General features: G+C 34.9%; 1 protein-coding gene across 1 annotated transcript in view; it reads left to right on the top strand.

The window, feature by feature from the left end:
* Nucleotides 1–17,969, top strand: part of LOC105618577 (cytoplasmic polyadenylation element-binding protein 2) — a 157,790-nt gene that overhangs the window by 87,449 nt on the left and 52,372 nt on the right. Inside the window, exon 3 of the mRNA XM_012200110.1 lies at nt 13,709–13,762. Coding sequence (XP_012055500.1) covers nt 13,709–13,762 — 54 coding nt within the window. The remainder of the gene's footprint in view (nt 1–13,708; nt 13,763–17,969) is intronic.

The following is a 17,969-nucleotide window of genomic DNA, read 5'->3' as shown; positions in this document are numbered from 1 at the left end:
CTCGTACGTACGTCGACGACCGACCGTACCTTACTTACTCTTCCTACCTCGTAGTATTAGTTCGTTTCGTTCGTTTCGTTACTACTACACTCTCTCTCTCTCTCTCTCTCTCTCTCTCTCTCTCTCTCTCTCTCTCTCTCGAGGGAGAAAAAATTCCTCTCGATAGCTTACCTTGTACGAAGCCCTCGATCTACCGCACGTGGTTTACCTCCGCCCTGAGTCAATGCCGAGAATAACCGATTTGACCGTTTGACATTTCACTAATTTTGAATGCGACTCGTCGAGGTTGAATTTCAATATCGATTTGCTTAATAATAGATGCCGTGACGTGCATTAATCATACGAAATATTACCCCGCTTGTAACGAATTTATCATTATAACCCGTTTATATGACGCATACACAGACTAATTGGATACTATCAGATTTATGACGTTTGATTTATAATTATATTTAAAGTAAAATATTATTGAGTATCATTTATTTTGGGTGAACCTTAAGTACTCTGTAACTACTAATAATCCTGCTCTTAAAAATTTCATATCATTGTGACAACAGACTAATCTTTGTCGTACAAACGTATACAAATATTAGTGCCGATAAGCTGCAGATTAGTTTTGCGACGTCATTTCCTTTTCCTGCAGTTCTATTCCCCAAGAAACGTAATTTCTTGAGCGTATAATTGGTTTGCAAATCGTTTCTTCTATTAATCTACGTTACATTTTTATCGTAATATGTGTTCAGAAAGTGTTTGGCTGAGCTAAGAACACGCTTATTAGCGCGCTTGAATAAGTTAATGTTTAAAAATCCCAATCCATATCGCAAAAATAAAAATAACAAAGCGTGATATACGCCCGCGATTCGTTCGAGTGCTCACTTCCGAAGAAAAATCGTCGACATGATTTACAGTCATGATGCCCGTGTTTGGCTATATTTTATCTGTCGCTTATATCGGTGACGCTTCTCGGTTCGCTTCGCGAGAAACCTTCTGCGAGAATTACAATTTTTAATCAGCTTCAATTACGGGAAGTACCCGGCGAGGCGCACGATTCGCGTATAACGACATCATACTAGGAATAAGAACGCAAACTGCGCGATTCGCGCACGATGAAATAAATAAATGTCATTTTCCATGCGAGAAATGTCAAATGTTGTTTTAACAGCAACAGTTCCCGCCAGCAACGGAATGACCACAAAATGCGTCGGCTAGGCATATGAACGGCTGCGTTGACTGTTTTTCTGGTTAAGTACCTACATTTTCACGACATTGCGTCTCCATAAGCGAGAGAAATATTTATATCGACTATTATCACGTCTGCAACGTTGCGCTTAGACCAGTATCGACACTATTTGAATGAAAATCGATACTTGCTCGCCGGAGATAAGTCTTTACGAGACTCTCTGATCGAGATAGAAGCTCGAACATGGAAATCTATCCCCGGACTTGAACTCGTTAGTATAATAATAAAAAGTAACGAGATAAACGCGTATTTTTGTCGCCGATCGGAAACCTCGCGTTGGAGATAACGCGATTCTCAGAATAACCGAATGCGCCACTTATCGAAAGTATTCTTCGAGGATATTCTTCGAGAGTATTGTGAATGAAAATGCTTCTAATAGGATACCAGAAAACTTATCCTAATACGAGAGACGGAACTAAGCAGAAGCGACAGTCTCTATGAGAGTTCTTCAACGCAGAGATTGGCCTTAAGGTCGCGGGATCTCAACGTGGAGTGACGTAGTCGAGTTCTCACGGTATGAGATGCCGACGATGCGGCAGAAGGAAGAAAGGTGGAACTAAAGAGGAATCGATTTATTATTAAACAGAGAGGAAGTGAATAATTATCTCGCTTGAATTCTCTATAGATATTTGTTAGAAATTCCTTAAAGAATAAACTATGATATGGCGCAAAAACTTAACGAGTCTAACAAAATAAGCGTGTGAAACGGAAGGGGCTTAAAATTAAGTAACTAATCGTAAAAATAATTTGATTAAATTATATAACTATATCAAGTTATGTTGTTTCAATATTAGAAATCTAGTGATAATTAAGGATGAAAAATGGAAAAAATACGAAGGTAATAAGAATTTTCTGTCTAAGGTGACAAGACGATAATGATTGCTCTATGAGAAAAAAAAAGATATATTGGTAAACAAGTAGATAGGAGATCCATGGTGATCGGCGTATTTTTCTGACATTATCGCCACGGGCGATATCCCATAATTGAGACACGTATAGTATATTTTTGAAAGTGATATATAAATAGTTGGGAGACTTTATGTTTGATTGAAGAGATTGTCAAGCGAAGGCTTTCAGAATTCCTAAAAATCGATAGGTAAAATGGAAAATTATCAGATAAGTTGCATGCGATAACGCAAATCTTTCTGATAGAAGAACTTATGTGTACGAAAAATTGTTTTTTTCTGAATGATAACGTCACAACGATAGAGATATTTTAACGTTGATGACTTAGGTAGAATAATTTCTTCAAATTCTTTTTTTAGATTAATTCAAAATTGTTAATTTATTTAAGACGTCATATTTTAAATTATTTGTCTATTGTGATGATTGATTATCCCTTAGAAAATTTTTTTCACTAGTTTTGAATTTTTTTTTATCATTATGTTTACATCTACCTGAAAACTCTGCATGAAATGTATAACAATTAGGATTTTTAGCAACGACATAATTTTTCACTTAAACGATTTTACAAAGCCACAAACGAGAAATAAATTGCATTGTACCACTTGATCTCTACAACTTTTGCGATAACGAGGGAGTTTATCGCCAGTCATCGACGCATCGTGTCGAACATGTTCGAATATTCCGTGAAACTCCAGCGTTCCATGTCGGATGGAAGATCCTTGCATCCGTTTACGAGCAACGGTGCCCCGGTCGGTACAGACGATTAAACAGGGTGTACAGCTGCGAGTGGCGGACGCAAAAATTCAATAACTCGGCATCATCTGGATAATAGTAGGTACGCTCCGCTCAGATATACACGATGGGGAACCGCAATCGTGTTTAAGATAAGTATGGCATCAGCGAATGTGGCGTTTATGTATCGAGGTACCGCTAATTTGCATCTGGCGTACGGATCGACATACGTGAGAAGCTCGTAAATTCATGGAGAATCCGGGGGCGCTTCGTTCTGATCGTTATCCCAGTGCGGTAATCGAATCTAGTCAGAAATACGAGTTCACGACCAGCAAAAGTCGATACACTATACAGATATGCGTTGGCGACTTGAATTTAAAAATGTGAAGAAGCGTTATAAACATGAGACAGGATGATTTTATTTTTATCTAAAAACTTAGATATAGACTTGAAAATAATTTTGTTGAGCTATCAAAATAATTACATAGAAATCTAAAGTATGATAAGCAATGTTACAAAAAGTTTTGACATTTTAACAACTAGTTTTCCTATATAATTATTTTGATAGCTCAACAAAATTATTTTCTAAGCTAAATTTTTAGATATTTCAGCAAAATCATTCCCATGTAAAAATAATAAATAAAGCAAAATAAATAATAAGAAATAAAAATATAAATTAAGAGTAGAATATCCATTTGGCTCATTAGTCCTCTTATTATCTTTGAAAAAATAAACGATTTTCAAGAAACAAGGAAAGGAATTTTAAAGAAATTTTTTAATGTCCACTTAGCACTATGTTTTCATCGTTTTACATTTCGTCGATAAGATTTACGTTTTTTTGAAAACGTAATGAATCACGTAAATTTCATAACTCGCAAGAAGTTCCTGCTGCGGCCCTGAACCTTATCTTCCTGGCGTTGTTTTTCGATTGGATAGAACTTCCGCGTTCGAGAGCATCTCACGATCGTGATCTGTCGACGAATTCTCGCGCGAGGACCTCACATGTGCTTCGCGTTCCAATCGAGATATCGTTTTTCCACACACGGCTGATTCTCCAATGATATCGCTAAAGAGAAGGCCGTTAGTCGCTTCTAGTTAGAGACTCAGTAAATCTCACATGAAAATCGTGATATCGCAGATATACGCGATCGCGTTACTTTCTCACTTTTTTTTCTTTTCTTTCCTTGTTTCATTGCTACCGGGTATTTCGCAATCGCGTCCGCAATCATAAAATCACTCAAGCAAGATGATCTCTTAACAATTGCTGACAGCCATGTCAGGAAGAAAACCAAAGCAGCACTCACAAACTCCAAAAATTAATCTATGGTTATATGGTTATAAAATTCGTATTTTATCTGTTAGATCGGCACAAAAGTTCATAGCGCTACTTCATTTGAATACTTTATGTCTACATGTTTAAAAAAAATTGGCAATTAAATTTAATAATTAATAGAGCTTTAAGGATCCGTTTTCTGTATTGCAGTACGATGATTTTAACGTACTTCGTGAATCAAAATCAAAATCCTTCTTTCATTTAATTCGAATAACTTTGTAACAAAAAATCTTAGGAATTTTTGAGAAATTAAAAAAAATTGTTTTTTAAAAAATTCTATTTTTAAAAACAATTTTATAGAGAAAACTTTAAATTTTTACTTTAGAAGTTGAAAATTTTCGCAAGTATTTTTGGGCACATGACAAGCCCACCAAGTGGGAAGAAAGTTTTTTATTTTGTTCAACTCGTAATTTTTTCTATATGTATGTAAAAATAATCGAACTCATAGAAATTAAAAAAACAATGAACTTTCGGAAATAGAGATTTTAGCTTTAAAACCTTTTTTAAAAATTTCGTTCGATTTTAATGAATTTTAACGAAGTTAAAATGAATTACAGCTACTTTACAATTTAATATCGTGAGAGAAATGCATCATAATTTATCTGGAACGAGCGAAATTTGTATCACTTTCCTCAAATGATTCATGCTACGTGTGTTCATTACTCAGTCTTTGTTTACAAGTCTAAAGAAATCAGACGGCGCAAATACAGCTCTGGAGTCTCTTGCATAGTAATTCGGAACCGCTCGCTGCGCTCGGTCGATCGAGCGCGAGGAGAATAATCCGCAAAGGTTTTTAACGGCAGAGAGGAGAAAGCGCTCGGAAATTTTATCTAACGGAGTGTCGATGTGTCGCGGGGGACAGGATCGTTTGGCAAAAAGTCAAATCGTCATGGCTTCATAGCTCGGACTATTTTTCCCTCGAACGGAGGAAAAGTGAGTCATTGACTCGTACCGCACGTATCTCATTTATTTCGTTGCCGAGATCTTCGAGAGAAAGGGAGAGAAGGAAACATGGATCTGCCTTGGATAATATATCAAGAAACCTGTTACGTTTAGGATTGTTCATCCTTTATCATTGTTGTCGGGCGAATATTCAGACTTTTGCTCCAATCGACGTACCTCTCGAGTGGAGAGAGGCTTTTGACTCGATAGGCGTTTCATGCGAACCAGAGCTTTATCGCTCGGGGAGAAAGAGAGAGCGAGAGAGAGCGAGCAAGAGAGAGAGAGAGAGAGAGAGAGAGAGAGAGAGAAACGTGATAAATGAAGGAAAACGTGATAAATGAAAAAACTGGATTTATAGACTGATACGATCGGATCGATTCCTCGAATTACTAATAACGCTTTCACACTGACGAAATTGCAGAAAACCGACAATAGTGCGTAATTTCTGAAATCATCCTGCCACGAATAAAGAGAGACGACATGTCGTCACAATTGTAACTCCTCGCATGAGAATGCGCTTCAATCTGCATCCCGCGCGTGTATTGCACGCTTTTGCGTATTTCGTAAGCGAGTATCCTTGTAGCGCGCGCCTGTTGGCCGTAGGCTTTTCCACGCCTGTCCTTTCGGTACTTCAGATAATTAGGCAGATGGCAACGCGTATTAATTTACGCAATTGAAAGTTGTTTAAAGCATGATGCAATTTTGTCGAGAGATTGCTCGAGAGTCTCGAGATACTGTGTATATATGCAAGTACCTTCCGTGAGCGCGGCAACCGAGGAACTGGACTATCGAGCCAACAGGCAACAGGCTTGTGCTCGTTGACGATATATTTCGCAAACCTGCCGACATTTCATTTTCATTATTATCAATAATGACAAATGTTTACCGATAGATAAGCGAGACTTGGAATTTGCAAGAAACAAAATCTATCGCTTCCTAGACATAAATTCATTTAGCGATTACTTACGTTAAGTGGCTTACATGTCTGTGAAAGTTATTGCTTAAAGTATATTGAATATAATAAATAATTTTGTATAATCGAGAAAGTCGGTTAAATTAGAATCCAAACGGTCTGGCCGTAATAAATTATAAGAGCAGAATTTAGTTAAAATCTGTTTTTATGTTATATTCTAGTATAAAAAATATATTATCCGGGATATATCTTATTTCAATTATAAAGTTAGAAAGTTTTTCAAAGAAAGCTTCTTTTTGTATAATAAAAAGTTGCTATGACGAGAGCTTCAACATCGCACAATTTTAGCACAATTTTCTTCTCCACAGCCTGAGGAAATCTGCGGGATTTCGTCAAGATATCTTGCTGGGAAATCGTAATATCCTTGAGATATTCCACATAAGCACTGTCACATAAGAGCTGTCTCAAGAATATCTTTACAAATATTTTATCTATATTTTAATATGTATGTAACTACCACATGAAGAGAACAATTTTGTTGTAGTTTCCCAAAAATTTAGCTAGATACAGATCTGAAAATAATTTTGTTAGACTATTAAAACTTGTAGGATATTCAAACTGATTGAAAAAATTTTAAACATTCTAGCAATCAGTTTGAGTGTCCTATTTAAAAATTTTAATGGTTAAATAAAATTATTTTCAGATCTATGTCTAATTAAATTTTTAGATACTGCAGCAAAATTGTTTTTTCTGTGCAGTACACACATACTTTGATGCTTAAAGTATTTTCAGAATGTTGTACACATTTATTTTTTTCCATAATATTCACATCTACTGAGATATTCTTTTAAACAAAACGTTCTTTGAATAATACATTGGTAATATTTAAAAATAGAAATATATTTGGGACGTTCGAGATCTTAATGTATCGCATAGATTTTTATTATTTTTCGATTACTGCTAGTTAAATAGATAGGAAACAATATCTGGAGCAATTTAAAAAAGTACAAATATGAGCTTATTTAGATATGAAAATTTGTATCTCATTCTCCGTTTGGAACTGAAGCATTTCGACAAAGACGCGCAGTTGTGGCAAGTAATCTTCTCGTAAGAGGGAGTAATCGAGCGTACTTAAAGCACGTGGCACGTGGGCACAATCGCGTAGGATCGAAGCGTGCACTCGGGGCTATTAGATTTCACATGTCTCTTCTCAGTGTGTCGCAGCTTCGAGAGAAAGCCATACTTCGTATTTCCTTTTTTCTTTTTTTAACTTTTTTATCTATCGATATATCTGTTGTCTATGGAACGAAGGCGATAAATGAGTAAATGAATGAATCATTGTTTATTCAACATCCTGGAATAATATATCCCCTTCCCAAGCACAGAAATATTATAAATTTACCACGAACATGAAAAAAAAGAAAAAGCAACATGCCATAATACAAAGTTACATAATACAAATAATATATACATAAATATATACTCAATATATACATAAATTTAAGAGAAATAATAATAAAAATAAGATAATTCAACAAGTAAATATACAAATGTATAAAAATCAATCCGACATACCTATCAGTCATGTTTAACCGAATCGTGTTTAAAATTATTATTCATAATGCGCATACTTATAAGCTCAAAAAAGCGATATAAAAATACAGATACATGAATACAAGAATCAGAAGATTAAGAGTATAAATTGAACGAATATTCGTAGAATCTCCTCTTGAAATAGAATAAAGTCGATAGAATTCGTGTTTCAAATCTTACAAAGAAGATCATTCAAAAGTTCAGTCGTAGAGACCTCGAATGACCTCTTAAAAAACTCAGTTCTACTCAGAGGCCAAGATAAAGTGTGTTGTCTCGAGACCTAGTAACTCGCGTGGATCTGTCGCCTTTGAACACAAAGTCGCTATATAGAATCTGAGAATTCTTTTGAATGCAAAATGTCCAGTTATCTACATAATGACGATAAAGGATTACGCAAGGCTGCCACGGAAATATGATTACTTCATAAGTGCGCCTTTATTTCTACTTTTCAATGCCATTTTTCAATACCTTCTCCGCGTTTTGACTCGAAGTTGTCGAATTAATTAGCATCTGGAAGAAATAAAATCACAATGTTATGAGTAGGATCTTTGCTTTTGCAACGCGCGAGCGCGCAGGACGCTATCGGTGAACCCACAAGGAGATAAAGTCGTATCGCAATAACGACGATGTAACCGGAGGTAGCCAAGCCCCACCGTCTAGGGAAAGAATATCGTCGGCTTCCTTTCCGCATGGCCACGCAGCGCCACTCGTTGCCGGGCGCCACCACTCGTTGAGATTTCGTAATTGAGCATGTCTTAAGACATGCGGTCACCAAGAAGTCACCGCTGATTGCGGATTAACAATTAACTTCTTTACAGCGAAATTTACGACACTTATAAAACGTTTATTATCCCGTAAGATTTCACTTTGATACATCCAATCGCGAGATGTTAAAACTTATTACGTTTCTTATTGCAAATTGACTCGGTGATAACCGATATATTTACCGACTTTTCTCCCTCCGTGTATAGTTGTGATAACTGTCAGTAGACAGTGATAGTCGTGGAAAAATCAATAGCTTTAGTGTCAATAAAAGAAAGTATATCAAGAAACGCCCAGCAAACAAACTGACTTAAAGATGTTATTTTGACGTTAAAATGATGACAAATAGTATTTGTTTGTTGGACGTTTGTATTATCTGGAACGCATACATCGAAGTTAGATACGTGAAACTTCTTCCTAGACTTTAGACAGTGAGTAACAAAGATAGAACGATAGTTGTATCGATTTGTCACCAAATGGAAAGGAACCTATTGACGAAATAAATTGTTACACTTCACTGGTGACTGTTTCACAATTTCGCGACGGTTGAGATTCAATTTTTTGATTTTTTTTTTTAATAAAAAGCATTTTGTATTTGCGTTAAAGACTCAAGTTCTTGTTAAAATTTGATATTAATTTGGTATTAAATATATTCGACTGTTAATTTAGTATAATGTGATATTCAAATATTTTATGTTATATTCAACATTCTTTAATGTCAAAATAACACAATTTATGAATAAGTGAATAAATAACATAAAAATAAAGTGTTTAAAACGTAAATTCTAAGATGAACGAATAAAATACATGTTAATTTAACATAAATGTTAATTTTACTGAGAAAATATACTTTCACAGTTTGCTTACAAATTGTATTAGTATTATATTTTTTGTGTCTTTTACATAATGTTTGCAGTATTACTTTCTAACACATTCATCTTGTGTTAAATTAACACGAAGATTTGAATGGGACCGTTTGGGACGCGTGAACGTGTAAAATTAAACAAATTTTTCAACGATGTAACGCTGCGTGAACAGGTTTACATGCGCACGTGCTGACCGAATAATCGATAATAGCGATCGATATGTGAATAGACGCACCGTGAAAGTAAAATCCGTGGAACAAATTGATGAAGGATAATGTTATTGCTGGCACGAGCACGGCAGGCGGATCTCTTCTTCTTCTTCTTCTTCTTCTTCTTCTTCTTCTTCGGCAGTGAATCAACCTTTAAAGAGCGCCATAGACGCGATGCGATTTCGCAAAATGTGAAAACGACGCTTCCACATTCCCCGCTTGCGCTTACTCGCTTCTTCGCTTTTGAACGCGCGATCGTTGACAGGCGCCTTTATTCAGGCGATTCTTAGACAATCAATATTTATCGTCGACGCTCAGGTAATGACAGCATCTGATAAACGTGATAGAAATTAACTTTCTTGCGGGAAATTTAATTATCTCACATTATTTCATAACTTGTGTCGAAATACCTTGGAGAACATCACGTGTGAATTAAAACTATATTAAAATATACATTTTATTTGAAATTAATAGTGTTAAAAATACCTTTAAAAAATACCGTATGAAAATTAGGATAAGGACGAAACATAAAAATAATCAGAGAATAAAGTCTCGTTTATATTTGATATATTCTTTTTTATTTATATTTATATACTTTCAAGATACTTACGAACGAAAAGTGATTGATCTTGATAAATCTGCTAATAATTGTTACTATGACGCACGCGACGTGAAATGGTATCGCTATTTTATTTGCCGTGCGTAAGTTCGTCGACCGGACACATGGAAAACGTTTTTGCGCTTGCGCTTGCTATTATTGTAACGGTGTAGAAAATTAGTCACGATGCCACGGCTTGCAGAAGAAAACACTGTCAGGCACACATAATGTACTCACCGTAATGCCGAAGTCTTAAAATTCAAATTAGGATCGATTATGTAACGTCTTCTTTAGCTTTAAACTGTTAATAACCGATCAATTGTAGACGGAATGGATGCGTTGAGTTGCAAATATTTGATCCTTGATGTTATTAATTTTTTCTTTATCATGGTCATTTCACATAATCTTCTCTGAAGTTAAGATAAAAAAATGTCCTGTCAGTTCGAGTATTATAAAAATTCATTCATAAATTCGCCTATTTCTTAAATATATGTAAGAGGAAGACATATCTGACAAAGAAGTTGATAAGTGTCCCTACAGCATTCGAATTTGATATCTCATTAACATTTCTTTATATTGAAGAAGCACGTGTTCAAAATATTCGTAATAAATCTTGCTACAATGACGATTGTCAGAAATTCTCCATATCAATTTATTGCTGTAAATCCGAAGTTGTATAATACAGTATTATTCAAGACAAATTTTAAGAAATTTAAGAAGAATTAATTAGTGAATTCCATTAATTAAATTTTTATTAATTTAATTTCGCGATTAAATTTTCAGAGCGTATATATCTTGAAAGAAATGAAATATGTGTTTCGAGAGTGTTCTAATCAGAAAATTGGCTAATTGGCTTGCAATGCAATGCTCGGCACTTTGTACGATCGATCGTAGAAATACCTGAAACGAGAAGAGTAATTGTATAGGGAGAATTACATTGTACGCGATGTTGCGTGACTAGTTCTTCAAAGATGAGATAACGCACCGCTGTCTTTACCGCAACGATCGGTTCGTTCTTATTTGCATTGGTTGAAAGATGATTAGGGTGATGGGTTACGGTAGTAATACGCACGGATCGTCAAGTGGAACATCCCAGATCTGTTCCCAGAACGCATATTACCAATTGCCGTTTAACACGATTATACCCATCTGTCTGATACATACAACTCGCAATCGTAATCCCGGTCGTTACTCGCGAGACATTCCGCATATGTCGAGGAGAGAATCCCACGTTTCTCGGATCACGCTAATCTTATCGCGCAAGACAGCCAAACAGAAATTGTATGCCTTCCTGTTTGAAAACCTTAGCCTATTAAATATATATTTTACGTATTTATTTATATTAGATTACTAGAGAAAATATAACATAAAAACTATATATCGACGGAGCTACTGATAATTGTCTGAAAATACAAAATTTCGAAAGTTTCGAAATATAACTTCAACTTCTTCGTGTTTCTAATTTTTTGAAAACTTTTTATCCATCAATAAAATAAATCTTAGTCATATAACACGGAAAAAAAATACAGCTGAAAACTTCAGCTCAATTTTCTATGTTAAAATAGTAAAGTTGACAACTGAATAACATTAGCGATTTGTTAAACCATTAAATCTTCTTAGCTATCGATGTTGAATTCGCGTAATAAATTATAGATTTGCTGTACCATTCCAATTCCTTTCTTTTTTGCCGTGAATAAATGATATTGCAATAAGCTTTGGACATACTCGGTGATTAACTTATAGAAATCTATAGGAATCTTCAAAGATTCCACATGTTTTTACACTTTAAGTTCGATTTATCTAAGTGCAATTAAAAAAAATATTGTTAATCCCTTAAAATAATTATGTAATTCAAATTAATTGCTAAAATGTCAAAACTTTTTACAGCATTATCATCATGTTTAAGTATCCTATATAATTATTTTGACGGTGTTCTAAACATTTATTTTCAAATCTGTATCTAATCTAGCTAAATTTATTATTAACTTTTTTATTCCGATTAACATCAATCGATGATTAATTCAATCATTATGATGATCACAATGTGAGAATTAAATATGGTTTGCCTTTAAAGAAGGAAAGTTCTGATATATTAAATTACTATTGCTACTTCTATGAGTTAGGCTCGTTTCTGCCAATGTAATTTAATTTTAATCTTGGTTCAATTAATTCTTCATCTTTTTCTAGTTCTAAGAATTAAAAAACAATAAAGACTAAATTAAACCGACATCAAAGTTAATCTACATTGATAAAAACACTAAAAAGCGGGCATTAATCGTTGATTAATTTAATCAGTCAATCAAATGAAAGAGGCTTTTAGATACTTCAAAACCGTTTTTTCTGTATACATAGGCTCCGAAAATTCTCAATTTGATAACCAGATAGCATATCTGACAAAGTCATTTGACAACACTTGCGATATTGATCTTGCCTTTCGCAAATGGATAAGTTTGCACTAATTAGCGTGAAAGTCATCGCCCGTTAAATCATGCTCTCACTCGACTCGAAGGGAATAAAAAATCTTATTAAAATTAAAAGCTAAAATACTGCGGAAGAAATAAAGGAAGTGAGATCGTGTCAGTGAAGAAAGTGGAAGGTCGTCGAAGGTGGAAATACGATAATGCGACTCGTATTTCGACATTCTTAAATCACAATGTTCCATCATGGACGTTCGCGCGAGTTGGGACCTGACCGCGACCGATCGATCTGAGGGCTTTAAGTTCAGAGGTTATCTTATGTCATGGGAATGTTTGAGGCGTATATATGATTGTACTGATGTTGAGATCACGATGTTCGCGCGCGTATATGGGCCTGTATACGTGTGAAACTTAACACGACATTGTTTAGAAGTGAAGACTACATGTTTTGTAACATTTTTCATTTGACAATATAAATTCGCATTCATATAGTTTTCCTTAATGTCAAAAGTGAGAGAAGAACTATTAAGGACAGTGAAAGGTATCGAATCTATTCTAGGATCTATTCTAGGATATTAGTTCCGGGATAATAATATTTCTGTGATAACAGAACTTAATTAATCCATTCTCAATAAATTTTCAAATAATTTCGCCTATATGTTTGTGTACAGTTTAATTACGCGATGTGTAATATACACAATTACGCGCTGTACTCTATACAATTTCTAAATTAATTAATCAATTTGCAGTAAATTTTAGTTTCCAATTGCTTTTACTATTACACAGCGTAATGCAGAGTTACATGCGTTTTACAAGTGTATTATATATTATGGTATTCATTTTGTAAATTTATAAGTTTTGTATAAATTAGTATTACAGAACTCTGATTGCATAACATCTCAGTAATTTTGCGCGTTCAAATTAAGATTTAGAAATAAATTAGGTAATAAATAAATTGTCCTTCTAATTTGAACGTAACGTTAATCAGTTACAAAAAAAAGTAAAGCAACTTTGTTTTTAATCTTCAATTTTTGATTGATTTATCTTACCGAAAGTTTCAAACATTTTATATTTTAATAAATTTTTTACTTCTCTCCCAATCGCAATTTTTCTTAAAATACAGTTAAATAATATTGATATTATAATAATATATGTAAGTATTTTCTTCTAACGGCATATTTTCTATTTCTGTTTCAGGATTCATAAACTGCAACACCGCCAACACGTTGCAGTCGCTCGCGCAGCTACATGGTGAGTGAAAACTAGTTGTTAATTCCTCTTTCCTCTCTCTGTATTCCCCTCGTGCATCCCTCGCACGCGGGTATATACATCCTGCGTTACGTTTATTGCCAGAAGATGATCACCAGAGGGAGGAGAGCCACGCGGCCCGCGGATTCAATTAAAATTTATAGTTATGTAATACCTCCCCAGTGCAAGAGAGATATGCCTGTCTTCCTGGCTAGGCGGCAAAACGGGGAAACGTGGCCCTCCTCCGCTCGACGTTCACTTCCTCTTTCTTCATCGTAATCACCACCGGGGAAGGACTAGCAACCTGTATTTTGCTACCGTAGCCGAGTCGAGCCGCGGCAAAAATACTGTTTTTGATTTAGCGCGAGCACCGCGTCGTCGTCGCCACCGCGCCGTAAATTTCAGAGAGAGTGAAGGGTTCGTCGCGGCTTTTTGCTCCCGTGAGTTGAACTAACAAGGCTAACGCGAGTGCAAATACATCCGAAGATTCCGTGCTTGTAAATTGATGGGTATATTGGCTCATAAATCGTTATGTAAAACGCTAACCCGTCTACCTCTCTCGTTCTCGTGTGACCGCAAAAATATGTAGACTCGTTTGAGCTCGTTAACATTTTTAGCGTCGATGTTTTAGCACAACTCCTTGCAGCAATTTCAAATTGTACCGTCGACGTTTTGCGAAGATACTGGAACGCGATACGTAGTCAAAGAGTCGTTTTACCCTTCGAGATTTTTATATTGGAACGTCCTATGTGAATCACCTTGATTTTGTCCCGTTTGTATCACCAAGGAAACGTGCAGAACGAATTTTCTTAAACGGATTGTATTGCTTCCAAGAAAGAGGGTTGATAAATACATCAGGCACTTTAATTAAATCTCGTAATGTGTGCGGCCCGTCCGTGTTCGTTGTTCGTTCGTGTCGTTGATTTTCAGCGCTGCGCACCGGGGTTTCGATCGTAAAGATGTCCCGGCGCAATTTCTCTTCGTGGTGTTCGTCATTAACACCACAAAGGCTTACCGGGAAACGCAATCGCGCTCACGAGTTCGAGAAGGACAGATTTATTTTCATAACGTCGCGAGAATCTAAAAGTAATTACCACGCTTTTCATGGGACGTTTAGGATTTCATTCTTTGAACATCTCTAACAGGATATCCCCAAGTCAATCTTGGATTTATGTAAAATTTCGTTCAGTGTGTAAATTATCTTTTTATTGCTCGAAATTTTCAGATTTCTTATGTTCTCCTAAACTGTTAAAGATCGTGCCACTATCACAGTTTAAGAATGTTAATTTAAAATATTAATTAAAATATTATTAGGGAATTTTTTGCAGTACCATTTATCTACGGTGAACGCTAAGATCAGATTATCTTCTTCGTAACAACTAATTAAGAAAAGAATAACGTGACTTTAGCTTTCACTGTATCTGGATTCACGTTATTGCAAAAACTCCCTTTTACCTACTCTGCAATATGTAAACGAACAAGTTTTTTTTTAAATTTGGCAAATATATAAGTATATGTATGAAATGTCTCAAAGAATAACTATTTAAAAGATTTTAAAAAGATACATATTGTGAGTTGTAACATTTAAAATTTGTTTCACGTTATATGTATATTATTTAGAAAATTTCATAAACAGCGATATATTATTAGCCACTATTAAAAATTTATTCAATATGCGCAAAGACATTTATTATTTTTTTTATAGCTCATTAACGATGCATCGTTGCGCGCAATATGTATCCGGGAAATCTTGTCCTAAGGTTGAAATTAATCGACGACTGTTTTAACGGACGTGGTCATTATACGCTGGCATTAACGAACGGAAAGAAACAAACACGCATTCGACTATCTCGGTCAGAGACTTTTCACCCGGAATAGCTATGAGACGAACACGAATAGGCTAATTAACTCTGCCATTTTGAGACTTCAAAATAAGACCTCGCATTTGCACACACGTACGTTGCATATAATACATACGTATTTATCGACATCGGCTGAAATTCGAATATTTTGTATTGAATATTTCTAAGAAAGAAAGAAAGAAAGAGAGCGACAGAGATTGGATTTAAAAATATCTTATTATTGCGTTATATTACGTATTAATTACAATATATATGAGAATTATTGCTCGGAACTTGTTTTAAAATGTGTTCGAAATTTTAAAAACTTTGGAGAAGAAAACTGTAACTCTCTTAATTCTATTAAACTTCTAAAATAGTTTCATAGAGACAGGTAATTAATTAAGTGAAGTCGAATAATTGAGTTTATCTTAAATATGAGTTTATCTTGAAGAAGTTCATAATCCATGGCTTTAATTCGTTTATAAGTCTTCGCTCTTGTTTTTTAAATGAAACGTGTCATTAACTAACATCTCCTTAACTATCATGGATGGTTAAGGAAGTTGAAAATCTCTTACTTCAAAGAGCTTTTAACTTTATAAGTTCGCTCAGTACGTGATGTTTCGTTACATATTAAAGACTTTAATATTCGACCCAAGTGAAGCCGGAAATGTCTGAGTATCGGTTATCATTTGTCTGCAGTTTCACTGTGCATTATGAAAATTCGATAGAACTAAATTCTTCTCTAATTTATCCAGTATATCTATATAGTATATACTTTAGGATCGTTACAGTTGTCACTATATCAGGCTCTTCTTTTTAATATTTCATAAATTTTTATTGGTAATATTAATAGTATTATAGCTGCATATCAGAATATTTCTATTCCAATATATAATGAAATTTATTCGGTATGCGATCTTTATGGCTACATAATTTATTAAGTGATATTACATGAATTTATTAAGTAATATTTATTCACTTTTAATAACAAGTTTTTTGTAATATCTTTCCAGAAAAAAATTACGAATAATATTACTATTTTTTAAAAGAAATTTATTTGATTCTCTGACTTTATTAAACTTTTATCTTTATATGTATGCATTATTAAGCTATCGATGGCGCCGTATCGATAAATCTTTTTTTTTTCGCTTTGTCTCACAGAGATGACTGTTCCGCATAGTCATTTGGGTTTAACGAACTCACACGAATTTACTCACATTTACACATCACATACTCGCACACATACATACGTTTTTGTAAACGATACAGTGCAATAAACGTTTGAGAAAAAATGGAAGACGCAAACTAGTTTAAAAATAATAAGAATAAGTACTAAATTTATAATGCGTTTGAATTGGATAGCAAAAACTTATTTTTATATATTCCCTAATTAAAAAGAAATCTTTCGCTTTATCATGTTTCTGTCCCGCAAGTAAGACTCTGCTGACTGTGGTTTCTGTCCCACAAATAAGACCTGCTGTCTGTGGTAATTACACCAATCCCTTATCTTAATATCTTGACGATGTTAATATATATTGTGAACTATATGTCCACAATACGCGTAAATGTACGAGTATATTCCGTAGGCCACTAAGTAATATGTTTATTACACGTATATGAAAAGTTACGTACTACGTATCGCGCGCATACATATATAGTTATGGTCGCGTGTGCACGTAGAACGACGACGCTGATGTGTACAATCTGAACAGTCCGCGCGATCGCATTACCATACATATTGATCCATCCTAGAAAACGCGCTCGTAGAAATCGTCTCTCCGCCGGACGTTGGCCCTGGCATATTTTGACAATGTTTGTCTCCGGTTACGCTTCTCGATTTTTTTTTCACGGTCTATGAGTCACTCCACTCTCCTGTGTACGCGTTTTTCGATAAAATAATATTCCCGGCGCCGGAATTTCCGCGTCCTATTCGCCATTGTGTTTCCGCAATACGATAAAAAAATCTCAATACTTATTGCGAAACAACTACAAAGATTCTCAATGGCAATACACGCTCGTCCCAAATTCACGCTACGCTCATCCGCTATACACGCGACGTTATCGTTTACCGTATCCGGAGCAGACTCTTGCAAAATGTCTATTATTTTCTACACGCGGAGAAACGTATGTTTCGAGTATAAAAGGAGACACAGGTGCAACGAAAGGAAAACATACCTGCTCGTTTAATTCAACACACGTAACTTGCGATTTATATTCAACAAGACCGGATCGAGAGGTCTTACTATCATATATTAATCGCATCCTCTCGCGATGCGCATGTTTTCCTAGAATCCATGGAGGCATTATATTGCGTGTGTGTAATAAAATAGTTGGTATTAAATATTAAAAAGAAATGTTAAAATCATTGC

Source organism: Atta cephalotes, assembly GCF_000143395.1.
Source record: "Atta cephalotes unplaced genomic scaffold scaffold00001, whole genome shotgun sequence".
Classification (NCBI taxonomy): Eukaryota; Metazoa; Arthropoda; class Insecta; order Hymenoptera; family Formicidae; genus Atta; species Atta cephalotes.
This window is presented reverse-complemented; position numbering and strand designations above follow the sequence as displayed.